Source organism: Lampris incognitus, chromosome 3 (genome assembly GCF_029633865.1).
Source record: "Lampris incognitus isolate fLamInc1 chromosome 3, fLamInc1.hap2, whole genome shotgun sequence".
Classification (NCBI taxonomy): Eukaryota; Metazoa; Chordata; class Actinopteri; order Lampriformes; family Lampridae; genus Lampris; species Lampris incognitus.
The window spans coordinates 87,813,689-87,841,315 of record NC_079213.1 but is presented as its reverse complement, the minus strand read 5'-3'; the positions used below and the strand labels follow the sequence as shown (position 1 = coordinate 87,841,315).

At 45.6% G+C, this 27,627-nt stretch overlaps 1 protein-coding gene across 1 annotated transcript in view; it reads left to right on the top strand.

Moving 5' to 3' along the window:
- The first annotated feature begins 13,183 nt into the window (after positions 1-13,183).
- The window catches only part of nmur1a (neuromedin U receptor 1a), a 61,726-nt gene continuing 47,282 nt past the window's right edge, over positions 13,184-27,627 (top strand). Inside the window, exon 1 of the mRNA XM_056276848.1 lies at positions 13,184-13,443. Coding sequence (XP_056132823.1) covers positions 13,184-13,443 — 260 coding nt within the window. The remainder of the gene's footprint in view (positions 13,444-27,627) is intronic.

The following is a 27,627-nucleotide window of genomic DNA, read 5'->3' as shown; positions in this document are numbered from 1 at the left end:
TTTTACGAATATTAACTTTACTGCTCTTGCCTGATTTACAGGTAGCTTTCGGCGGCTCCATTGCTTTTGAAAAGCAAACTATAGATCGACCATTTAGCTAGCATAACCAGTGGCAGGTTGCTTAGCTGACTCGTCAGACCCCTGAGCCAATCAAAAGCGTGTGATTTTATTTGTTTTACGAAACAGACCAATAAGATACATCATGTTTAGAAACAAATTAACTGACAGGTTTAACGCCTGTCAGTCACGATAGATGCAGTGTATGAGTAGGCTAGAGGGGCGGTGACAAATAATCAAAACGATAACTAAATAATTATTGGTGCCATTTCAGACGGGCCGTGGGGTTTCGGGGGGGGGGGGTTCAGACACGAAAACCACCTACCTGGCTACGTGCCTGACTCCATTCAGAGTTTAGCACCGCCTTCTCCCAGATCACTGGAGAATCAGCGGGCTCCAGGCTAACTCGCGTACCTCGACAAGCACCATTGCTTCATTCTCCGTGCAGATCACTGCTCTGACAGTGACAGTGTCCAAGATCAGCGATTTTCCTGCTCTGACCCCAGTCTCTGGGCCCAGCCCAGCTCCAGCTCCCAGTCCCTCCGAGCCTCCCACCAGTCAACCGTATCATGATTCCCGTGCTGTCCACCATCCAGTCCCAGGTGCTGGAGTGGGGTCACTCCAGCCTGTTCGCCAGTCATCCCGGCATCCACCAGACGGTGGCCCTCATCCGCAGACACTTCTGGTGGCCCACTATGGAGGTGGACACGAAAGAGTTCATGGCAGCCTGCCCCACCTGTGCCCACAGTAAGGCTATCCATCACCCACCGGCGGGTCTCCTGCGCCCCCTCCCTGTCCCCGGTCGACCTTGGTCACACATTGCCTTGGACTTCATGACTGGCCTCCCCGTGTCCCAAGGATATGATACTATCTTGACCATTGTTGACCGGTTCTCTCTAAGGTGTTGTGGTTACACCGCCACGAGCTGCCTCCCCGGCACGTTCAAGCCACTCCCCCAGCTCGGACGTGCCGGAAACATCCGAGCGCTCGGCTTGCGCTCTGAGGAGACGAGCGCTGCACTACACCAGGTGTTTGCCATCATCCATCAGGCACACCTGCGGCAATCAGGCAGTCCTCTACAAGAAGCCTCCCAGAACGTCTCTCCGCCCTTCGACGTATTGAACCCTGTGGTAAAGCTCTGACAAGCCCTCCAGCGTTCCTTGCCCTCTTGCTATTCCGTTTATTCCCAGTGTCTATATTCGTGTCTCTCTTTTTTCCCTCCCAGAACTCTCCCTCCGCGACTTCCACGGCTCCCCGCATCTCCCTCGCTCCTCGCCCCCAGCAACCATCACGTTTTCCCCCCCGGACCTCTCCAGCGATCTCCCTCCGTGTCTCTCTACCTGGACCCCTCCTATTTGGACTTGACTTCCTGGATCTCGGACCCGGACTTCCTCGGACAACCCCTTGCTCTACGGATTTGGACTTTGGTAGCCAGGCGCACATCGTCTCAACAACGCCCACCTGAGACTCCCCTGTCATTATCCGCTGTGGCAGTTTTGTTTGTTTTTCTTCCCTGCATTAAATCACCCTTCGGATTATCCCGGTGCTCTGTTGTCTGTCTGTCCTTTTGGGTTTCGCTACACTGGCCTCTGGTCTTCATTCATGAAACGTAACATAAGGCTGTCCATTTTGTTGCCCTTCCCATGTTCCCCTCTGCGGCTGAGACGGCAGACCTCCTCATCTCCCATGTTATTCGTCTCCATGGGATCCCTCAGGACATAGTCTCCGACTGTGGTCCCCAGTTCACTTCTAAGGTGTGGTAGGCCTTATGTAAGGGGATCGGGGTCCCCACCACGGTCAGTCTACCCCAGACGAATGGGCAGGCGGAGCGGGCCAACCAAGCCCTGGAGGCAGCCTTGCATTGCGTCACCACCAGCAACCCCACCTCCTGGAGCAAGCATCTACCCTGGGTGGAGTATTCCCTGAACACAATGGAGAGTTCTGCTACTGGTTTGTCCCCCTTTGAGTGCTCCCTCGGTTACCAACCCCCTCTGTTTCCCTGTCAGGAGTTGGAGGTGGCGGTCCCGTCCACCAGGGCCCATCTCCTCCAGTGCCGTCACATCTGGAAGACTGCCCGGGCCACTATGTTGCGGGCTACAGAGTGACCCTGGCACGGTGCCAACCAGAGGAGAGCGCCAGCCCCGGCCTGTTGTCCTGGCCAAAGGGTGTGGCTACTGGCCCAGGACCTTCCCCTCCCGACACTCTCACGGAAGCTGGCCCCTCGCTACATCGGTCCCTACACCACTGACCGTATCATCAACCCCTCCACGGTACGTCTCCTCCTTCCTGCCTCACTTAAGATCCATCCTGTGTTTCATGTCTCTCCCCTCAAACCGGTAGCCTCCAGCCTCCTGTCTCCCCCTGTCCAAGCTCCTCCGCCTCCCAGGGTCCTCCACGGTGGCGATCTGGTCTGGGACGTCAACCGACTGCTCGCCGTTCACAGCCAGGGCCGGGGTTACATATACCCTGGTTGACTGGGTTGGTTACGGGCCCGAGGACCGCAGCTGGGTGCCCCGATCCTACCTGGCCGACCTCGCACTCCTGAAGGAGTTCTATCGAGCCCACCCCAACGCCATTGGACGGTCGCCCGGTGTAGTAGAAGGGGGGTCCTGCTGTAGTTATACCGCCCCGAGCTGCCTCCCCGGCACGTTCAAGCCACGCTCCCAGCTCGGACGTACCGCAAACATCCGAGCGCTCGGTTCGCGCTCTGAGGAGATGAGCGCTGCACCAGGTGTTTGCCATCATATATCAGGCACACCTGTGGCAATCAGGTAGCCCTCTACAAGAAGCCGCCCAGAACGCCTCTCTGTGCTTCGACGTATTGAACCCTGCGACCCTCCCTCCGCGACTTCCACGGCTCCCTCGCTGCTCGCCCCCAGCGACCATCACGTTTTCCCCGGACCCCTCCAGCGATCTCCCTCCGCGTCTCTCTCCCTGGACCCCTCCCTTCGTACTTGACTTCCTGGATCTCGGACCCGGACCTCTTCGGACAACCCCTCGCTCTACGGATTCGGACTTTGGTAGCCAGGCGCACGTACATCGTCACAACAACCCCCAACTGAGATTCCCCTGTTATCATCCCTGTGGCTGTGTTGTTTATTTTCCTGCATTAAAATTGCCTTCTGGTTTTCTCGGTGCTCTGTGTTCGCCCGTCGTTTGGGTTTCGCTACACTGGCCTCTGGTCTTCATTCATGATACGTTCAGCCAATGCTACCCAGACCTGGAAAGCGGTGTGGAAATGGATGGATGGATAGTTGAACAATTCTCGGCTTCTGCAATGACCTACTTTACCCACATCGACAATTAATATTTCAAATCATCAGATGTGATTTTATTTTGCAGGTTGTCAAAGTTGTTTACTGGTTTATTAGGACCACTTCATGGGCCAGACGCAATAGAGCTAAAATAAGTTATCTCGGTGATATTGATCCAGAGTGGTAATAACTCACAGAGTTTCGGAGAACAGTTTTGTGCCGTGCAGATATTTCAGGGCCTCATACACAGCGCAACACAGTATACGAAATGTCTCACAAGGTGTCTATTCAAAACTTAGATCGTGAGAGACGTCTATGCATTCCGAGGTATTTCCTCTCAGTATCTGGGCCTGAGAAAGGCAATTTCTCAAGAAAATCCGACTCTACAATGTAATAATTATCAGTGTAAAATTGTTGCAAATGTGTGGTCATGCTTATCTGCATATTTGATGGGCTGAAAGAGAGCATGTGTGTAAAGTGTGTCCATCTGTGAATGTGCGTGTGTTTGTGTGTGGATAATGTCTGTGAGTGTCAAGGTGGAGTGTATCTGAATGCGTGTGTGTGCAGTGCAGTAGAGAGGAGAGAGAAGGTGAGAGAGAGAGGGAGAGAGAGAGTAAGAGAGAAAGTGGGAGAGTTTCCTGAACGAGCAGTACACGGCTTGAAGAGAAAGAGACTGACAGACCAAGTAGAGTGGACCGAGAGAAGCACAGATTAAAACACCGTTGCCATCAGACACTGAGCAATTCTAAGGTGAGTGCTGTTTGTCACCCGGACGACTAAAATCCTTAATAGGTGAACAAGAAAGTAAGTAACCATTTTTATATTTTCTAAAAATCCTGATATGAAGAAGGTGATTTATTTACTTTGGAGACAAATTGCCACTGTGAGGTCTTCAAATGACATGTGACACATTTAGCAGATCAGCAGTTCCAGTCTGTCTGCTCATCATACTTGAAAAGGCAACCGACATTGTTTTTCTTTAGTGCTATCGTTGACTTTGTAAGAATAGATGCCCCCCGTCCCCCGAATGCTCATATTTTGTGTGAAAGAATTTGAAATAAATAATTGAGGTTTGTCGTCGACACATTTGTATTTTCCATAGACATATCAAACTTCTATGGGGATATAAGTCATTAAGAGAAATTGTTATTATGTAATATAATCTGTAATAGTGATCCTTATTATTTGGCACTGATGGGTTCGTGTTGTTTATTATGAAAACGGAGGGATTATCAAATCAGATGAGATAAAATGAAAGTTAAATTTAAATGAGCTCAAGGGTAATTTTATAATGGCTCCATTTTGCAGAGTTTGCAAAAAAATGCTTTATGACAGTGAGGTGCTACTGTTTGTACAATTAAAGTAGATTGAAAAGATAAACATCACGTGTCGTTTTCTGCTGCATTTCACAGTTCTTACTTTTTGAAGTCTTGTGGTTACACAAATGAGCCCCCATGTATAACAGGGTCAAGTCCAAGTGATTACAGAGAATAAGAAAATGGTAGTTAATAATAACCCTCCCAGGCACCTTTTCGATACAACATAGATATTCATGTAGATTACCTAGAAAATTATGTCTGATTGGATGGTAAATCAGACACACTAAAAAGAAATAGGTAATTATGATTGCAAAGGTGGTATTGTATAGCTCTGTCCATGCATTTGATTAGTCAACCTTTATTTTGTTGTCAAGCTTGAGGCAAAAAGAATCCTCTAGTTTTTTAAGATGCAGTAAAGTGGCAATCTCTGATTCTTATTGTGTTCTCCTTTGGCCTACACATCCCAGGTGTCATTTCAAAACTGCTAAATAGTTTGTCCACCACAACACCAAACAGCATGATGGTTCCTCCTATCCTCTCAGGGTGGAACCAACCACTGCTGGGTGATGTAAAACATCTCACTTCCTGTGTGACGCTCGGGATTTTTGGCGGGAATGTTGCCACAAACATACTTTTGTATTGTTCCCTTTTAACGCAATTGCAAGGGCTATCACTGGTTGATAGGCTTATTCGTCATTGTGTCACCTTGTTTGGAGAAAGGCAGTAGCTCAACAGATATTTAAGTGGGCGTCTTGGAGATTGACAATAAAATATTCATGATATCTACAGTGAATCAAATGACTCCCTGCAATATGAAAGGATTGCTAGTACTGGCAGCCGCAGTGAGAATCAACATTCCAGTCTACGGTTTTCCTTAACTTTCAGCTCATTGTGTGTGTGTGTGTGTGTGTGTGTGTGTGTGTGTGTGTGTGTGTGTGTGTGTGTGTGTGTGTGTGTGTGTCTATATATATATTGTCTTGTCTGAAAAAGCCCCTCCAGTTATTTTCTAGTGGTTGAGGTAAATATACTAAGGTTTATGTTGAGGTTAGGGTCACATACTGAGTATAAGTTAAAAATCTTGTCTGGGACAAGTGTCCACAGGTAACATCACCCTAGACAGTGTTCTCACCTGTTACGATTAGATGGCTGGGATGCATGACACACACAGCAGGTGAATGTAATCAACTACACCTGGTGGAGTAGAAAATCGGCAGTACTAGTTGTACCTGAGGACCTGGTTGAAAACCACTGTCCTAGCGTGCTCGCAAAGAGGACAGGAAGCAATCAGGAATCAGGAACACTGGAACAAAATATCGTCTCCCCCAGCTCACAGCAGTGCAAAACAACGACAAAAACACATATCCAAAAAACAACAAGAACTACAAGAACACATACACTCACTGGCCACTTTATTAGGTACACCTTGCTGGTACCGGGCTGGACCCCCTTTTGCCTTCAGAACTGCCTTAATCCTCCGTGGCATAGATTCAACAAGGTACTGGAAACATTCCTCAGAGAGTTTGATCCATATTGACATGATAGCATCACGCAGTTGCTGCAGATTTGTCGGCTGCACATCCATGATGCGAATCTCCCGGTCCACCACATCCCAAAGGTGCTCTATTGGATTGAGATCTGGTGACTGTGGAGGCCATTTGAGTACAGTGAACTCATTGTCATGTTCAAGAAACCAGTCTGAGATGATTCGAGCTTTATGACATGGCGCGTTATCCTGCTGGAAGTAGCCATCAGAAGATGGGAACACTGTGGTCATAAAGGGATGGACATGGTCAGCAACAATACTCAGGTAGGCTGTGGCGTTGACATAATGCTCAATTGGTACTAAGGGGCCCAAAGTGTGCCAAGAAAATATCCCCCACACCATTACACCACCACCACCAGCCTGAACCGTTGATACAAGGCAGGATGGATCCATGCTGTCATGTTGTTGACGCCAAATTCTGACCCTACCATCCGAATGTTGCAGCAGAAATCGAGACTCATCAGACCAGGCAACGTTTTTCCAATATTCTATTGTCCAATTTTGGTGAGCCTGTGCGAATTGTAGCCTCAGTTTCCTGTTCTTAGCTGACAGGAGTGGCACCCGGTGTGGTCTTCTGCTGCTGTAGCCCATCTGCCTCAAGGTTGGACGTGTTGTGCGTTCAGAGATGCTCTTCTGCATACCTCGGTTGTAATGAGTGGTTATTTGAGTTACGTTGCCTTTCTGTCAGCTCGAACCAGTCTGGCCATTCTCCTCTGACCTCTGGCATCAACAAGGCATTTTCGCCCACAGAACTGCCGCTCACTGGATATTATCTCTTTTTCGGACCATTCTCTGTAAACCCTAGAGATGGTTGTGCGTGAAAATCCCAGTAGATCAGCAGTTTCTGAAATACTCAGACCAGCCCGTCTGGCACCAACAACCATGCCACGTTCAAAGTCACTTAAATCACCTTTCTTCCCCATTCTGATGCTCGGTTTGAACTGCAGCAGATCGTCTTGACCATGTCTACATGCCTAAATGCATTGAGTTGCTGCCATGTGATTGGCTGATTAGAAATTTGCGTTAACGAGCAGTTGGACAGGTGTGCCTAATAAAATGGCCGGTGAGTGTATATCCAAACTAACACAAATATCCAAACTTACAGATATATCCAAACTAACCATAAAAAAAACACTGTCCAATAGAACAAACGCCAGCCAGGATGACTGTCAGAACTGCCGGTCTGTGTGGGCTAGCAGGTAGCTTATCCTGCCCCACTTCTGCGTCCTGTCGGACCACCCCCGGTGTTACCTCTTTGGGCACAGCTCCAGTCAGGGCTGTGGTCCTTGGGCCCACCGGACGCAGAAGACAAACCTCTCCCAGCTGACCCAGTGCAAGCTCTCCCACCCATCAAACAAAGACAAACTTAAACGCAGACGTGGACAAAGACACTGCTTGGACGGTACTAGGTGAGGCCGCTGCAAACGTGAATTTGCGCCACCAACTTCCCACACTGGAAGCGGAAGCAAGCGAAATAACAGAAACATACATGAAGTTAGCAAGTTCTTAGGCTAAAATCTTTGCAAACAACTGCATACTTACACACCCAGAAGAAACAGAACATCTGTACCACCTTTGAATCATCTACGAACACAATTCCACAGAAAAAAATGGATTGCAAGCACATTGTTTGTTACACTTTGGCCACAGTAGACATAGGAGCGAAGGGGTGAGGAGCAGCTTAGCTGTGTGTGTGTGTGTGTTTTGGAACCTCTGTAGCACTGCCAATTGCCATTTAGTGGTCATGAAACTTATTCTTTAAAGGGAACTCTCTGCATGTCCAGTAAGTGCCAGTAGTTTATCTCATCTTTTAAAACTTAACCATTTTGGTGAAATGTAGTTTGACAGAGAAACTGATGCTCTCTCCCTAGATGAGACTGTTACACATTGCCTACGTGTACCAATATGCACTGCACACGTTTCTCAACAGCAGAGATTAGAAAATGAACATCTCAGCTAAGTTCTTTTGCCATCCACTCAATGGATGACGGAAGTAGGCAAGATTGAAACAATGGGTAACGGCGACACAGCCAACATTGGCAAGTATTGTCTTGGTGAAAGAGATAGCACTGCTATGATTAAAACTTGGAGATGGGGTTGAAAAAAAACAAAACAAAGAATTTTCCCTTTAACCTGAGTAAGGGAACATAAGTGCAAGACTGTGTTTATGATTTAGTTATGGAGACAATCATCAGAGATGTACAGCGTCACCATTATGGGCGGACCTTGGCGACCCAGCCCTGTCCAATGTGCTTCCAGGGCTGAAATCTCTCCCTGACAATAAATAAATAAATAAAAATATATTAAAATAAAAAAATAAAACTAAAATACTTTTACAGCTATAAGCAAAATTAAGTCAGACAATTTGGTGATGGAACTTAACACTGTAATGCAAAATAAAGCACAGACCATTGATAGAAATGGTTTCCTAAATGCAAACTTACTAAAAATAACCACACAACTGTCGAGCCAATTAAAAAAAAACAAAAAAAACAAAAAACTACCATATTAACACTGTATGATCAGCCAATAAATTATATTACAAGGTTTAACATATTTTCACTTAGAGATGTTTGGTGCATGGCACTAATATAGATATTTTCTTGGAGATAAACAAAACTTAAACTTAGCAAGCTGTTCTAGTGGTGAGTTCATAAATCCACTTACGCACCTTGGGAAAATGTCTCCTGCTTTGTACACTGTGCTATTTAAGATTGGTATTGTTTACACTTTTGTAATTGTGGCTACATTTCTGGATCAGCACGCATATGGTTTTATAATTATGCATACCAGTTCTTCATGTGGCCTAAAGGATGTTTATCCTTTAATTTGTGTAACCTGTGAAGGTGGTGGCCCAATGTATAGGTTTATTAATTATGCACAATTGCCTCTTGCAGTATTTGGTTAAATGCAAAATATTTAATGGATATCCCCGTGCATTTTAGTTTATAACCTCTGGTTTTGTGGACGTAGTGTGTGGGCAACTGTGCATATTGTGACAGTATGTATGTATGGCTTTCATCAGTTTATTTCTTGCATGAAACATGATAATGTTAATCATACACTTAATAAAAGCTATGTGAGGTGAACAAAATTACCCCCCTGACAAAGTTGATTGCCCATCCATTCCTTACGCTCCGGCGCTGACCCTGGAGATGTAACCTAGCACTCATGGAAAATAAGAGACAAATTAGAGATTGACTGCTCTGTGCTGTGTGTGGACCATGTGTAGGGTTTGCCTTGATGCACACAGTTATTGAAATGATATCTTAAAATGACTTATGTGCTTCTGTAAAATTCTGAGTCCACATTCAGGGTTTGCAAAGGAAACACGTCCTGACTAAAAGTGTTACATTCAACCTAAAGTATACAGATTTGTTCATTCAAAGTTGCAACAGGTTTCAGCCCCCCTAAGTGTTTATCTTGTTTTGACAGCAACCCACAGCCAAAAGCTAAAGGAGAAAACCCGGCAGATACAAATATTGTGGTCTAATGTGCGTGTGTTAAATTCACAGGCTGAAATAGTGGTCACAGTTACCATTAAAACGATAGACATATAAAATCTAAAACAAGTAACTGCGGAGTACAAACTACAAATTGGTTTTTCAGAGTGAAGTAAAAAGCTGATTTGATTTATTTTGCTCCCTACCATATGAGGAAGCCAGTTGACACATGCCAAATATTGGTTTACTGTGTCTTGTGATTTGCTTCAGACAAGACATATGTACAGCTATAGCAAAAGGGTCACAGCTTGACATTTAACATTCAAAACTAGCCCTGGATCGGTATTCAGAAGACACTTATTTCTTAGATATTGTATATATCCTCTGAGCTTTCTATCTTGAGATTAAAAAAAACCCCAACAACGTCAGTTTCCCATGAGGACGATAGACAAGCACCCACCAGCTTGATGGATGCAAGGCGTTACAGGATGCATGTCCTGTAAGAGATTAGCCTTTCTGTCAAGTAGGCCACAGTTAGCAGCAGCACTCTGAGGAAGCATGGGAATACTTGATGATATGCAAATCATTGTAGTGCAACAGAAAGGCTGCTGTGCACTGACACATACACCATCGATTGTGTTGCCAGCTCATTTTCTGACTTGAAGGTTGGTTACATGCAGACAATGCATCTCTGATGGAACCCACAATAGCTTTCTCCAAGAGATGTTAAATGCCACAAATGGGAAAATGTAAATCTTCAAAATTAATATTATCATATTCCCCTGGTTATTGTCAAGGAAGGCATTTTTTTCCAAATGTAACATGGCCTACTGGGGGTAGGATACTTCAACAGCTGTCAACGCCACCTAGGGAATTGCATTCTGGGAAACAGAGGCTCAGTACTACCTCTACTTAAGATATACACACAATGCAAAGAAGCAGAGACATGACTTCCAAATTCAACCAAAAGAAGATTTGCTTTATTAACCAATACTAGGCACTGGAAGCTGCTATGAAGGAGAGAAATTATTGGCAATTTTATTAATGAACACATATTCTTATATTAGTCTACATTAGTATTAGGTGGAAGAAGAGTGGGGAAGCTGATGGCAGGGAGAAGGACTTACTAGATGAGGCTGATCAACACACCACACAAGTACCACAAAAGAGAGAAAAACACTTGTAACAGCTGGTTTGCCAAAATCAGTAACATGATAACAATAACAATAACATACAAAGCAAAGAAAAACCCACTGTTACTCTGGAAGCACAAGAGCTAGAATATAGGGGTTGCTAAAATAATGGAAAACGCTACCTCCATACAGGAGCAACTCCTTGGGCCATTTCAGTCTAACCTCAGGGCAAAGGGGCAAACTAAACCGTATTATAGCAAAGGCTAAACAGCAGGGGTGGCAACCTTCAAAAGAAAAAATGCAAATAAGTACAGGCATAATCTTGAGTCAGACTTGCAAAGTAATATATATATTAAAAGGAAAATATCTTTGAGCACATCTAACACCCCCTCGTACCAAGAGTTCTGTAATCCCTCTGGAGTGTGCTATAACTGCCTTGGGACTGTCTTCATTGGACACTCACTCCTATTTGAGGATCAACATTACTCAGTGCTGGACCATCAAAAGAATAAGACCAAAGCAGATATTCCCATTACCTTACTTCCTGCTCAGTCATAGAGAGGCAGAGGGCTACAGGCATCAAACAATTGGGCTACAAATAAATCAGCATGGGAGCACTGCCACCAAACTAACAAGTCCCACGCTGCTCTCAAGAGCTATATGTACTCCCTGTGATAAGAGTGGGGAATTAGACACAATTATGCCTCATGCTACCCATTTTGATCCTGAGACCTCACAGGATAAGATCAGGAGTAGGCAATCTTATTCAGAAAAGGCCAGCATGGGTGAAGGTTTTTGTTCCGACCCAACAGTTACACACCTGATCCCACTAATCAACCAATAGAGTCTTTGCTGAGGAACTTGATTAGGAGACACAGGTGTGTAATTGCTTGGCTGGAACAAAAATCTTCACCTACACTGGCCCTTTCTGGATAAGATTGCCCACCCTTGGGTTACATCCTATGTAAGGGGCGGGTCACAAGCAAGCAGGGATCCGCCTACTGTCTCTCCCTGTCACAATCCACCCCCCAGATTCTGCATTGTTGTCCTGAAGAGGGAACTGTCTTCCCAGGGCCTAAATAAAACAGACCATATGGTTAGACACATTCATTTGGGAGTTTGCAGTACCCCTTACTCTATCAACCAACTGCCTCAGGCAGGTGGTGATGGTTGGAATGTCTTCCAGCAGTGGCTTTGGTTGTTCTTTGGCTGACCAAGGGTGTGTTATCACCAACAGCCACATTATCTCAAGTTGGAGCTACCTGAGGATGATTTCCATTTGCCTGTAGAGGCTGTTGCAGTGGGGCTACTATTTCCACTAGTGGGCTACTAGAAAGCGGCATCTCTTCCGGTGGTTCCAGAGGCAGGTCTGCTGCTTGCAAATGAACATCCTCCACAACCAGCATGCAGAGGTTATTGGCAATGGTGGAATTATCATCTAGTGGAGCCTTGACTGTTAATTCAGCATTCCTTGGAACTGCAAGCAAGGGTTTAGGGTTCAACTTTAACTAGTTTCAATGAACATGCCTAACCTTTGTCTTGTCATCCAGTGGAGCAATGGTGTACACTGAGCCTCCCTCTTTATGTTCCTTTAGCACTTGATACACCTCAGAGGCCTAGGCATCCTACATTTTATTGCAGACCTGCACCCCAAGTTTGTGTAGATAAACCTGATGCCCCTGTTGTATTGGCTCATCTTGACCTAATTTCTCATGGCTGGCCTGCAACTAACTGCCTTCATCTGCAACTTGTCCTTGGCCCATACAAAGGCTGTCTCCAGTTTGGCTTGATGCTCCTGGACCCAGTCGTGGATGCTGCCCATGGAGGGTTCACTGACCCATCCTGGAAGGAAGTCAAACGGCAACTGAGTTTCCTGATCAAACATCAAGTGGAAAGGGAACTCACCGGTAGACTGATGGGGCATGGTGCTGTAAGAGAACACAAGCTGTGGAAGACAGGAAGGCCAATCCTTCTTTCTGATTGCAGATGTTGTCTGAAGCAAACTGTGACGTGTTCACATTGGCCATTGCCACAGGGATGATAGGGGTTGGCATGAGTCAGCCCCACTCTGCGAAGCTGCTGCATAAGCCCATTCTCAAACCTTCTCCCCTGATCGGGGTGGAACACTCCTGGACAAATATATCACAGTAGAAGCCCACTGATCTCGGGTAGTCACTACCTGCGTAAATTTCAAAAACATATCAGTCATTATTAGTTCATTTTCTACCCCACTTGTAGACTCCAGCAGGGTATAAATCAGTGGCTAGATTTTGGTTTGGTGGCCATCAAATGGCCCACGTAGGCACAGGCTTGTGATTGTGTTATCATTGGCCACTGTACACCTCTTGCAAACCTGGCACCATTGTTTGATGTATTTATGCATGCCTGGCCAATAATGTTGATGCACCAATTCTGTGGTCCATTCAAACCCTTGATGTCCATGGTCCTGATGGAGTTGGTGCAGGACCTCACTCTTAAGCAACTCAGGCAGCACCAACTGGAGGACCTCCTCTCTTCCATCCGGCCATTGGATACAGTGGTAGAGTACACCTACCTCCACCATATGATCCCATTGCTGAAGCAATCCCAGAACTCCCTTGGAGAGTCAGCTCCATTCCTTTGCACTTGGGCCACTTTCCTCCTTCCAGTATTGCAGGACGGCACCTATGGCAGGATCAGCCTCCTGCAAGGAATGTAAATCAGAGGGGGGGCGGCAAGGTAAGGCAGAAATGGAAGATTGTGTTACCTGTTATGGCAACTCTGTATGAAGGGCCCACTGTAGTAGCTCTGGTAGTTGAGTGGTTAGAGCGCCATCTGGTGGTGCATACTCAGGCTGATGTTGGTGGGACAACGCATCTGCAGTCTTGTTCTGTCGGCTAGGGTAGTATCTGATGGTATAGTCAAAGTCAGCCGGTTGATTTACCCAATGTTGCTCAACAGCACCTAGTTTAGCCATGTTAATGTGACACCGTGGGTTGTTGTCTGTGTAAATTATACACTTCTGGCCCAGCAGATACTCCCTAAACGTTTCTGTCATGGCCCACTGGCCTACACTGGTACATCATCTACCAAAGGAAAATCATGGGAGATAAGATTGGTACAGCCCAAATAAACATCATGGACTGAGAGCGCTGAACTTCTGTAGCAATGCTCTTACCTCAGCTTGTTCCTACTCTGTCAGTGCACTCAAGTCAACATAATTTATCTTCTCCTGTACAGAGCTGGTGACTGAGGAGAAGGTAGCTATAACCTCACCTCAGGTCTCAGTGACACCCTTAGGTAAACTCACTAGATGTGCCCACAATGGTGCGTGATAGAGAACAACATCAGAGTGCCCTTCATTGACCACAGGGACATAAGAGGTGTCATGGATAATCTTAACCACTGCTGGAAAGATAAGCAGACTTGCTGGTAGATCTTACTGAGGGGGCTCAAAAAGGGCAACTGTGTCGCAGCCAAATGGTTCTGGGAACAGGTAGTGGATATTAAATTCATGGTACCTCCAGCAACACGGGACACTCTGTCCCCTCGCACCCGGACAACACCAGAAAAACTGGGGGGTTTTGAACTTAAGCCTAGTGGCAATGCTGCAACAACGGTTGCACAGGGCAGATGCCTGAGAAACTAGCTTTGTTTCAAACATGTATGGGCCATTTTGGCTAAAAGGTTCCTTATAACACCCTTTGCTGACATTCATCCCCAAGACACCTGGGTCTCCAAGTGCTGGGGTATGAACTTGGTCCTTGACTACCAACAACCCATGCTTTGGGATTACCCTATCCCACACCTCAACCTAAAGTTCTAAATAACCAAGAAATGGTATGTATCCCCAAACCATTGGTGGTGGACAGCTGTAACCAAGGACAGGCATTAAGTTTGTCATGACCCCAGCGCTCAAAGTTTTGGTGGAAAAAGCCCTCAGTAATAGTAATAATAATAAACTATATACAGCGCCTTTCAAAACCATGTTACAAGGTACTTTACGATACAAGATAATAGTACACACAGTCAAGAAAATAAACAAAAAAACAAAAGCATAAGACCTAATCTGCTTTACAGAACAAGGTAAAACAGTCAGGATAAAGATCACAAGAACATAAATAAAACATAGAAACTGATAAAACAAAGTGTATGATTAAAACAAGTGTAATAAGTGATAAAAGAAATATAAAATTGGTCAACAACAGATTTACTCTAAAAAGCCTTAAAAGAAGCTACTGAGTTTGCTAACCTAATTTCCTAAGGTAGGAGTTCCATAGCTGTGGGCCATGGAGCCAGTGTCTAACAGATATGGAACTGTAACACAATACTAACTTCCACGAGGAAATTAACGTACAAGACACTCAGGATCAGGGAACACAATTGACCTTTTGCAAAGTACCACCCCAAAACGGTGCTTGTCCAATCCTACCTTAGCGACGGTCCGTCAAGCTTTCAAACACACAACAAAATGCTGAAACTGTGTGCCTATGGGATCTGCCAATCGGATACTAGATATCTGAAAAGTTTGGAGGCGGTATAATTTTCTTTCCCTTCCCGAAACCCAGAACGCAAGAAGCGCAATATCGGCAATATATTTCGCAGTATAGCAGACCCCATGGCTAGCTTAATCCATCCAAAATCAATAAAAATACCTGTCTGCTCCAAGCTAAGCTTGCTACTAGCTATTATTGATAGCTAATACAGCTAATGTATTATTACTGTTACTTTTACCCATACACTGCGCTGATTTCTTCCTTCATGTTTTGGTGTTGTCCGGCTACTTCCTGGATAGTTCTGAAATGCTTGATGGGCATAGCAACAGTAACTAAGGGGGGCAGGACTTTGCGAAAGGTCAATTGCAGGGAGGGAGCCAGAGTGTCCCTACGTCTGAGCTGTGGCTCAGCAACTCAAAGGAGACTAGTTTCCCATTGGCAGACTAGTGGTCTGGGGCCTATGTGTTTGGGACTGTGGGGCAGATGGTAGTACTGGGATGGGAACTCTCTTCTTAACACTTGCAAAATGACCTGTTTTGACACCTCCACAGACTGACTTCGCTACCAAGCACCCCCTGGCAACTCCTCCCAACTGATGGCTTCACCACAGACATTCAACGGGGTTGCAGTTGGCCAGTGACACACCAACTGTTTCAACTCCCTGTGAAGGGCACAGTAATTAACATACTCCAAAAATTGCTCTCTCAACAAAACATCTTAATTGGGCATACCGCCTGGTGCACTTTCTTTCTCCATTAAACACATCAATGCATGTGAGAATTCCTGCAGCGTTTCCCCTCTTGATGTTTTCTAGAAAAGGAATTCTCCTGCAAGACAATATATGATTGGGGACGCCTATATAAATCCTGAAAGATAGCTGTGATCTTTGTAGAATCCTCACTCTCATGCTTGAGCTCCTTCTACCCACTCAGTGATGCTTATGCCATGTCTACCTCTGAAATGATGGCAATTTCTGTCTCTTGGGATATAGACCAATTGTTATGTTACCACATTTACAAGGGAGTGGGGGTCTTAGCATGAGTGTCAATCTCTGAGCCTGATGGCCCACTTACTAGCCTAGGTATGGCTGTGCTGCTGGCTGTTTGGGATTTAGATTATTCCTGCACGAGATGTCCCTTGGAAGCCTGCAACTGCCTAACCTCATCCCTGCAATAGAAAGCAAACAGTAAGTCACTCTGGGAAGTCTGGGATGTGTCAGGACTCCTTGTTCTGCAACCAGTGATCCATGTGTGGCTGTCTTTGACCCACTGCTGTTTTGCTTTTAAACACAATATTACTTCCGACTCAACAATAAGGCTTTAGCACCAAATTGGGGGGGGGGGCAGACAGACAAACATCAGCTGCTGGAAAGCTCAGTAGGTATGAATGTTGGCTTTCCCGCCGAAGGGAGATGGGGTTCAAATCCTGGTTGGGATGAGTCTCCAGTAAGAGTACATGGCTTTGATTCCTATACAAGCCAACTACCTCTCAGATGTATTTCGTTTTGGATAAAAGTGTCTGCAAAATGAAATTGTAAACCAAGTGACTGAAAAAAAGAAAACTTTGATTCACATCTATGCCTTACATCCATCAATCCATTACCCAAACAGGTTATGCTGCTCTCAGGGTTGCGGGGATGCTGGAGCCTATCTCAGCAGTCATTGGGTGGCAAACAGGGAGACACCCCGGACAGGCCGCCAGGCCAACACACACACACACACACACACACACACACACACACACACACACACACACACACACACACACACACACACACACACACACACACACACACACACACACACACACACCCCTAGGGACAATTTAGTATGGCCCATTCACCTGACCCTACATGTCTTTGGACTGTGGGAGGAAACAGAAGCACCCGAAGGTAACTCATGCAGACATGGAGAGAACATGTAAACTCCACACAGAGGACGTCCCCGCACGACCCCCAAGGTTGGACTATCCCAGGCCTCGAACCCAGGACCTTCTTGATGCGAGGCAACCGCATTAACCACTGCGCCACCATGCCACCCCTATGCTTTACAAGTCCTGCCAAAAACATCAGAATGCAACGTGTCTTACTAGGGGCAGGATACTTTAAAGCCATCAACACCACCTAGGGAACTGCACCCCAGGAAATACAGTCTCAGTACTACAGTGGTGCTGGAAAGTTTGTGAACCCTTTAGAATTTTCTATATTTCTGCATAAATATGACCTTGTGGGAGTGCAGGAATGAGGAGATGGAGAGATCGAGTCGAGTCAATTCCTTTTACTTACCACAAAAAAAACACCGACACAGCACAATCTCTCGTGGCAACCAGCTCACTGCTAGGCTGCTGCAAGCATGGCTCCACCTCTGAAACTCTAAGCATTGCCTACGTCAGCACTCTGAACGTCTGCCTTAAAGGAGCAGCAGCCCCTGGTGACTCTACCCTCAATTGTGTATCACCACACAGGCCGCCCCAGAATTCAACATCACGAAAAAATGCAAAACAATAATGTAACACAAAACTACTCAGTGAACCACAAACAGCCAACAGGCGAACAGTCCTCAGTGAAATAGTCAACGTCTCGGGGGGCGGACCAGGCGGCCAAAACGGCTGCGCTGAATGGGTATAGGGGTGGGGGCAGGGGCAGGGGACCGAGTCAGAGCCCGGGCAGGGGCCAAGGCTGGGCCGGGGGCCTGAGAAGGGGGGTGTCCATGCCGCAAGGGCAGGGCCAGTTTGACCGGCCCATCCAGGTCCAAATGGGCAGGCTTGAGACGGTCCACCGAGACCCGCTCCGTCTTGCCCCCCATGTCCACCACAAAGTTCTTAGGCCCCGCTTCCAGGACGTGGAAGGGCCCATCGTAGGGGGACTGCAGGGGGATACAGTGGCTGTCGTGGTGGATAAAGACGTACCTGGCCGACAGCAGATTCTTGGGAACGTAGGACTGAGGGAGGTAGTGGTGAGATGTAGGGATTGGAGCAAAAGCGTTGGCACCATCCCGGGCCACAGCCCGATGAGAGGCTGCAGACCAGGGGGCCACGGCGTCTGGGAGAATCTCACCCGGAACACGCAGCTGCTGGCCGTAAACCAGCTCACCAGATGAGGACTGGAGGTCTTCCTTTGGGGCGGAGCGAAAGCCGAGCATGACCCACGGGAGGTGATCGACCCAGTTGCTGTCCGTGAGGCTGGCACGAAGAGCGGCCTTCATAGACCGATGAAACCGCTCACAAAGTCTGTTGCCCTGTGGGTTGTATGCTGTGGTGTGGTGGAGCTTCACCCCCAGCCCCTCCGCGACTGCAGTCCAGAGGTCCGACGTGAACTGCGGGCCCCTGTCGGAGGTGAGGTCAGCCGGCGTGCCAAAACGGGCCACCCAGGACCCAACGAATGCCCAGGCCACCTCAGTAGATGTGGTCGATGACAGGGGAACAGCTTCCGGCCACCTGTGGGTCCTGTCCACCATGGTGAGAAAGTGAGTGAACCCGTGGGAGGAGGGCAGGGGGCCCACCAGGTCTGCATTCACATAGTCAAAACGCCTCTCGGGCACCAGGAATGGTGCCAAGGGGGCTTTGGTATGACGGTATACTTTGGAACGCTGGCGCACCACGCAGGAGTCAGCCCAGGCCTCGACATCCTTCCTAAAGCCGGGCCAGATGAACTTGGCCCCCCACCAGCTTAGTGGATGCCTTCACACCTGGGTGGGAAAGGCCATGGATAACGTCAAAAACATGGCGCCGCCAGCGGGTGGGCACCATGGGGCAGGGCTGGCCCCTGGAAACGTCACAGAGGAGTGTGGCGTTGGCGCTGTCAAACACCACATCCTCCAACCGCAGCCCCGTCATTGGCTTGGTCTGCAGCCATAGTAGCGTAATCGAGTCCCAAGTGAATGGACACTGCCACCACCTGGGAGAGGCAGTCAGCGACCAAGTTGTCCTTGCCAGCCACATGCAGGATGTCCGTGGTAAACTTAGAGATGGCAGAGAGCTGACGCTGTTGGCGCCCGGACCATGGCTCAGAGGTCTTGGCCATGGCAAATGTCAGCGGCTTGTGGTCAACGAAGGCAGTGAAACGGCGGCCTTCCAACAGGAACCTGAAGTGTCGGGTGGCGAGGAAGAGAACCAGGAGCTCCTGGTCGAAAGTGCTGTACTTCCGCTCCCGGTTGTTATAGCCACACCAGAGGGCCAGCTGATCAATCTTCGGTCTCTATACAGACTCGTCACCATCCCAGATAAGGCCAATGATGGTTGTGTCATCTACAAAGTTCAGGAGTTTAACAGACGGGTCACCTGAGGCGCAGTCATTTGTGTAGAGGGAGAAGAGTAGAAGAGAGAGCACACATTCCTGGGGGGTGCCAGTGCTGATTGTCTGGGTGCTGGATGTGATTTTCCCCAGCCTCACCAGCTGCCGCCCGTCTGTCAGGAAGTTTTTAATCCACTGGCAGATGGCGGCTGGTACAGTAAGCCGGGTGAGTTTGGAGTGGAGGATATCTGGGATGATGGTGTTGAACGCTGAGCTTAAGTCCACAAACAGGACCGTGTATATGTCCCTGGGTATTCGAGGTGAGGAAGGTCTAGTGCAATCCCATGTTGACTGCATCATCCACTGACTTGTTTGCTTGGTAGGCAAACTCCAGGGGGTTGAGCAGGGGACCTGTGATTTCCCTCAGGTGGGCCAACACCAGTCTCTTAAAGGATTTCATGACCACAGAGGTTAGGGCAATGGGCCTGTAGTCATTTAATCCTGTGGTACAGGGTTTTTTGGGGACCGGGATGATAGTGGAGCTACTGAAGCAGGAGGGGATTCCACACAGCTCCAGTGATCTGTTGAAGATTGTGTGAAAATGGGGGCCAGCTGATCAGCACAGACTTTAAAACAGGAGGGTGACATGCCATCCGGGCCCAGTGCTTTCCTGGACTTCTCTCTCGGGAAGAGCTGGCACACGTCCTCAACACAAATCCCAAGTGTGGGTGGGGGTTTGGTGGGGAGGGGAGAGTGGCTGGCAGGGAGTACCGTTGGTTGTGTATTGTGGCTGGAGGAGGGAGGAGTGTGAAAGTTTGATTTTCAAACCTGCAGTAAAACCCATTTAAGTCATCAGCCAGTTGATCGTTCCCTGCAGTGTGGGGGGATAGTCTCCTGTAGTTGGTAATGTCTTTCAAACCACTCCAGACTGATGATGGGTCGTTGGCAGAAAACCAATTTTTCAACTGTTCAGAGTAGCACCTTTGTGCCACTCTGATCTCCTTTGTGAGTGTATTTCTGGCTTTGTTGTACCAGATCCTATCTCCTCTCCTGTAGGCCTTCTATTTGGCCTGATGAAGTTGCCTGAGTTTAGCTGAGAACCAAGGCTCTTTGTTGTTAAAGGTACAGAAGGTTTTGGTGGCACACACATGTCCTCACAAAAGCTGATGTAAGATGTCACAGTGTCAGTAAGTTTTTCCAGGTCGGTAGATGCAGCCTCAGAAATACTCCAGTCAGTGAAGTCAATGCAGGCCTAGAACTCCAGTTTTGACTCATTGGACCATTTCCTCACAGTTTTAGCCACATGTTTGCAGATTTTAGTTTCTGCCTGTAGGTTGGGATAAGATGAATCAGACAGTCATCAGAAAGGCCCAGGGCTGCACGGGGGACAGAGCAACAGACGTCCTTTAATATTGTGTAGCAATGATCCAGTGTTTTTGTCTCAGGTGGGACATTTAACATGCTGCCTGTATTTTGGCAGTTCGTGGCTAAGGTTTGCTCTGTTAAAATCCCCAAGGATAATGGGAAGGGAGTCTGGATATTTGCGCTCCATGTTTGTAATTTCATCAGCCAGGTGTTTTAACGCCTCTTTAACACAGGCCTGGGGTGGGATATAGACACCAACTAGAACAAATGATGAAAATTCCCGTGGTGAATAGAATCATTTACAGTCAAGGAAAAATATCTTTAAGTGAGGGCTGCATTATTTCTTCAACACTGTGACATCCGTGTAGGATACATTTTTAAAATGTTTTGCCCAACTAGGAATCAAACTTCTGTTTTTATCAATACTCTAATGCTAAAGTAATATTGCTAATTTAGACTCCTCTTCAGTTTCCTGCAACTCATACCAGTATGCATCAATTTAATATAAGCTTCAGAAGTAATAGCATGTCTAACAAACTTCCTGTTGCTGTATTAGATTGTTTCCTTCTTTTCATCAAAGGAAGGGTGAGCCAGTTATTATTAACCATAATGTGCTATCTATTTTTAACGGAATTGCTATTTTCTTGTTGCTTATTTAATAGCCAGTTATCTATCTGCATGTTTTATAGTATGTACACTACCGTTCAAAAGTTTGGGATCACCCAAACAATTTCGTGTTTTCCATGAAAAGTCACACTTATTCACCACCATATGTTGTGAAATGAATAGAAAATAGAGTCAAGACATTGACAAGGTTAGAAATAATGATTTGTATTTGAAATAAGATTTTTTTTACATCAAACTTTGCTTTCGTCAAAGAATCCTCCATTTGCAGCAATTACAGCATTGCAGACCTTTGGCATTCTAGCTGTTAATTTGTTGAGGTAATCTGGAGAAATTGCACCCCACGCTTCCAGAAGCAGCTCCCACAAGTTGGATTGGTTGGATGGGCACTTCTTTGAGCAGATTGAGTTTCTGGAGCATCACATTTGTGGGGTCAATTAAACGCTCAAAATGGCCAGAAAAAGAGAACTTTCATCTGAAACTCGACAGTCTATTCTTGTTCTTAGAAATGAAGGCTATTCCATGCGAGAAATTGCTAAGAAATTGAAGATTTCCTACACCGGTGTGTACTACTCCCTTCAGAGGACAGCACAAACAGGCTCTAACAGGTACTATTTAATGAAGATGCCAGTTGGGGACCTGTGAGGCGTCTGTTTCTCAAACTAGAGACTCTAATGTACTTATCTTCTTGCTCAGTTGTGCAACGCGGCCTCCCACTTCTTTTTCTACTCTGGTTAGAGCCTGTTTGTGCTGTCCTCTGAAGGGAGTAGTACACACCGGTGTAGGAAATCTTCAATTTCTTAGCAATTTCTCGCATGGAATAGCCTTCATTTCTAAGAACAAGAATAGACTGTCGAGTTTCAGATGAAAGTTCTCTTTTTCTGGCCATTTTGAGCGTTTAATTGACCCCAAAAATGTGATGCTCCAGAAACTCAATCTGCTCAAAGAAGTGCCCATCCAACCAATCCAACTTGTGGGAGCTGCTTCTGGAAGCGTGGGGTGCAATTTCTCCAGATTACCTCAACAAATTAACAGCTAGAATGCCAAAGGTCTGCAATGCTGTAATTGCTGCAAATGGAGGATTCTTTGACGAAAGCAAAGTTTGATGTAAAAAAAATCTTATTTCAAATACAAATCATTATTTCTAATCTTGTCAATGTCTTGACTCTATTTTCTATTCATTTCACAACATATGGTGGTGAATAAGTGTGACTTTTCATGGAAAACACAAAATTGTTTGGGTGATCCCAAACTTTTGAACGGTAGTGTATACATATTTGTTTTTCTGCTATCAACCCAGCTGCCCTTCTTGTATTTCTTTGGTCTTCCTCACACATTTTTCTCATGTATTTTTATATGTTTTTTTATCATTAAATTTTTACATTAAGGTGCTAAATAAATAAATAAAATAAATCAACACTAGAAAGAGAATAACTGAACACCAGAGACTCCAAATACACACTGAAATACTCTATTCATTGTAATACATAGAGAAACAGGACATCTAATCCTTTTGGTGTTAGTGCAATTCTGCCAATTTAGATATTGCAGATCATATCAATATGTTTGAAGTATAAGAGGAATCGAAATCACCCGGCTGCTTTTATTCTGGTATTGGAGGCTTGAAAAAGAATCAGGCATCCTTCCTTGTGCCCCTGCCAGTGAAGGACTTCCATTCATTTTCCTGCTCAGAGAAACTTATTCTGAGGTTTCCAGCTTTAGCTCCATTTATGAAGTGTCAGTAGTCTGGCCCAAGGTCATTCCTCATGGCGGTGATTGAAAAGCAAAACAATCATTGGCTTTTGCCCCCTACCTGTGTGGTAGCAGTTCAAAAGGTGTCCAGCAAGGCACAAGAAGCAGATAGTAGCTCAAGGCTCACAAGAACATGAGCTGCAGAGATTTACCAGCACCATCCTGGCTACCAACACCATACGCCAACAGCAAGAGCTGAGAAATTATTATGAAACAGTTGTTTTTAAAGGATTGGCTCATGGCCAGCTCCCCCTCCAAATTCACTGCAATAAAATGAAGTCATTGCCTTGTAAATTACAGCAATTCAGTATGTTTCTGGTTTTGGCTCAGATTAAAGCATCTCATTTGCAGTGGGCAACAGCCTACATGGCACACACATAGTTAAACTTACATTAATTGGCTTGACCGTTTTTACATTAACCTTAACACTGTGCAACAGTCATTGTCCCAAAAGCACTTATTAATAAACATGAGCCAAACAAAAATACTGAGTGTTTCAGGACACCAAATAATGGCATTTTGGTTAAAATTGTTTCTTGTGAGATGATTTCTATGATTTCATTTGCAATTGAGTTCAGTGAAAACTCAACATAGTTCAAATCATTATCATGGGTGAAATGAGATACAACTTCTAAAAGGAAATTAATTCCACTATATCTTTCAGGAAAATTTGTTTATTTGATTCTCAGCCTCCAGAGATTGTTGGGAGTAGTTTCAAAAGTTACAAGCAGGAAAAACAGACATTAAACGTTTTTTGGCACTAGCAAGAATGCACAGTGGGGAGAGCTTTTCAAGCTGATATTTTTAAGCATCTCCTTCCTAATATTCATTTGTGCCCATGCACATGATTTTGCAATCAGAATGCTAAATTTTGATTTGTGTTGAGCTTCGGGGGCAGACACACACACACACACACACACACACACACACACACACACACACACACACACATATAAAGACAGATGTAGGGGGGAAAACAACTTTGATTCATAGCAGTACAAGACTGTTTCGAAACAATATTGTATTGCTATGAATCAAAGTTGTTTTCCCCCTACATCTAACTTAATATTCCGCTCCTCATTTGCTGAGTACTTTTATCAACACCATTGACAGTTTCCAAAAAAAAAAAAAAACGCTCTCTCTTTATAGTATATCTAACACTCCAAGGGTAGGGAAAGTGCTGAACAAACGAGGAGCAAAATAATCCAGTGAGTAAAGTAAATTCTTTATGAGACAGTACAAGTCTGTTTCATGCTATGTGAGCTGATGATTGCTTATGGCATGAAACAGTCTTGTACTGTCTCATAAAAAATTTACTTGACTCACTGGATTTTATATATATATGTGTGTGTGTGTGTGTGTGTGTGTACATATATATATATATATATATATATATATATATATATATATATATATATATATATACAGTGCATCCGGAAAGTATTCACACCCCTTCACTTTCCCCACATTTTGTTATGTTACTGCCTCATTCCAAAATGGATTAAATTCCTTTTTTTTCTCATCAATCTACATACAATACCCCATAATGACGAAGTGAAAAAGGTTTTGTAGAAGTTTTTGCAAATTTATTAAAAATAAAAAACTGAAATATTGCATGTACATAAGTATTCACACCCTTTACTCAGTACTTGGTTGAGGCACCCTTGGCAATGATTACAGCCTCAAGTCTTCTTGTGTCTGAAGCTACAAGCTTGGCACACCTATATTTGGGGTATTTCTCCCATTCTTCTCTGCAGATCCTCTCCAGCTCTGTAAGGTTAGATTGGGAGTGTCGCTGCAGAGCTATTTTCAGGTCTTTCCAGAGATGTTCAATGGGGTTCAAGTCTGGGCTCTGGCTGGGCCACTCAAGGACATTCACAGACTTGTCCCGAAGCCACTCCTTCGTTGTCTTGGCTGTGTGCTTAGGGTCGTTGTCGTGTTGAAAGGTACACCTTCATCCCAGTCTGAGGTCCTGAGCGCTCTGGAGCAGGTTTTCATCAAGGATCTCTCTGTACTTTGCTCTATTCATCTTTCCCTCGATCCTGACTAGTCTCCCAGTTCCTGCCACTGAAGAACATCCCCACAGCATGATGCTGCCACCACCATGCCTCACTGTAGGGATGGTATTAGCAAGGTGATGAGAGGTGCCTGGTTTCCTCCAGACGTGACTTTTGGCATTCAGGCCAAAGAGTTCAATCTTGGTTTCATAAGACTAGAGAATCTTGTTTCTCGTGGTCTGAGAGTCCCTTAGGTGCTTTCTGGCAAACTCCAAGTGGGCTGTCATGTGCCTTTTACTGAGCAGAGGCTTCCGTCTGGCCACTCTACCATAGAGGCCTGATTGGTGGAGTGCTGCAGAGATGGTTGTCCTTCTGGAAGGTTCTACCATCTCCACAGAGGAACGCTGGAGCTCTGTCAGAGTGACCATCGGGTTCTTGGTCACCTCCCTGACCAAGGCCCTTCTCCCCCGATTGCTCAGTTTGGCTGGGCGGCCAGCTCTAGGAAGAGTCCTGGTGGATCCAAACTTCTTCCATTTACGAATGATGGAGACCACTGTGCTCTTCGGGACCTTCAAAGCTGTAGACATTTTTTTGTACCCTTCCCCAGATCTGTGCCTCGATACAATCCTGTCTCGGAGGTCCACAGACAATTCCTTTGACTTCATGGTTTGGTTTCTGCTCTGACATGCACTGTCAACAGTGGGACCTTATATAGACAGGTGTGTGCCTTTCCAAATCATGTCCAATCCATTGAATTTACTACAGGTGGACTCCAATCAAGATGTAGAAACATCTCAAGAATGATCAGTGGAAACAGGATGAACCTGAGCTCAATTTTGAATGTCATAGCAAAGGGTGTGAATACTTATGTACATGCAATATTTCAGTTTTTTATTTTTAATAATTTGCAAAAATTTCTACAAAACCTTTTTCACTTTGTCATTATGGGGCATTGTGTGTAGATTGATGAGGAAAAAAAGGAATTTAATCCATTTTGGAATAAGGCTGTAACATAACAAAATTTGGGGAAAGTGAAGGGGTGTGAATACTTTCCGGATGCACTGTATATGTGTGTGTGTGTGTGTGTGTGTGTCTGTGTGTGTGTGTGTACATATGTATATATATATATATGTGTGTGTGTGTGTATATATATATAGATAGATATAGATATAGATTTAGATATATAGTTTGGGTTTTTCTTTTTTGGCTTTTTCCCCCTTTTTCTCCCCAATTGTACATGGTGAACTACCCCACTCTTCCGAGCCGTCCTGGTCACTGCTCCACCCCCTCTACCAATCTGGGAAGGGCTGCAGACTACCACATGCCTCCTCCGATACATGTGGAGTCGCCAGCTACTTCTTTTCCCCTAACAGTGAGGCGTTTCGTCAGGGGGATGTAGTATGTGGAAGGTTCACGCTACTACCCCCAGTCCCCCTTCCCCCCCAAAGAGGCGCCCCGGCTGAGCAGAGGAGGTGCTAGTGTAGTGACCAGGACACATACCCACATCTGGCTTCCCACCCGCAGACACAGCCAATTGTGTTTGTAGGGATGCCCATCCAAGCTGGAGGTAACACGGGGATTCGAACCGGTGATCGATCCCCATGTTGGTAGGTAAAGGAATAGACCGCTACGCTACCTGGATGCCCCCTACTCACACACACACACACACACACACACACATATATATATATATATATATATATATATATATATATATATTATTCTGTCCTACGTGTTTGTGTCCATGTATAAACAGGCCGACAGATAGCCAACATGAAGAATCCCAAAGAAATACAGAGTACCGGTCCAAGTTGAGGAACTTTACTGGTGAACTTTGAGAATTCAAACCTTTTTGTAAAACTGTATAGGGGGGCAATACAGAGAAAGAATGTTTCAATAAACATTACATAAATTATAAAATGTTATTGCACGTCTATGAAATAACTACATAACACATGTAAATAACTGCACGTGACTGCATGTAAATAATAACTGTAGGCTACGTAACTGCATGTAAATAGCTGTACATAACCTAGGAATTACGAAATCACACATGAATTATGAATGACTTACGAACTAATTGTAACTGATGTACATATTACATAGATCAATATGCTATAATATAGGCGGAATACGGGCAGACAGCATAACGTGACATTTCTACCACGGAGCTGACACAGCTAACTAGCAACCGAAAGCCTAGCTGGCTAACTAGCTAACAGAAAATGCGAGAAGCTAACATTACACATAGCTATTTTCATATTTATGTAGCCCGTGGAATTAGATACCACACAGGACACAATTACTTCCGGGGTTCTTGTAGCTTTAATTTTATTGTTTGAACCTTCGAATGCAGATTGTTTTAAAGAGTGCATACATTCCTGTGTCTTTCGGGCAAACAGATCATAAATGTTCACAGATGTGGCAAGTTTAA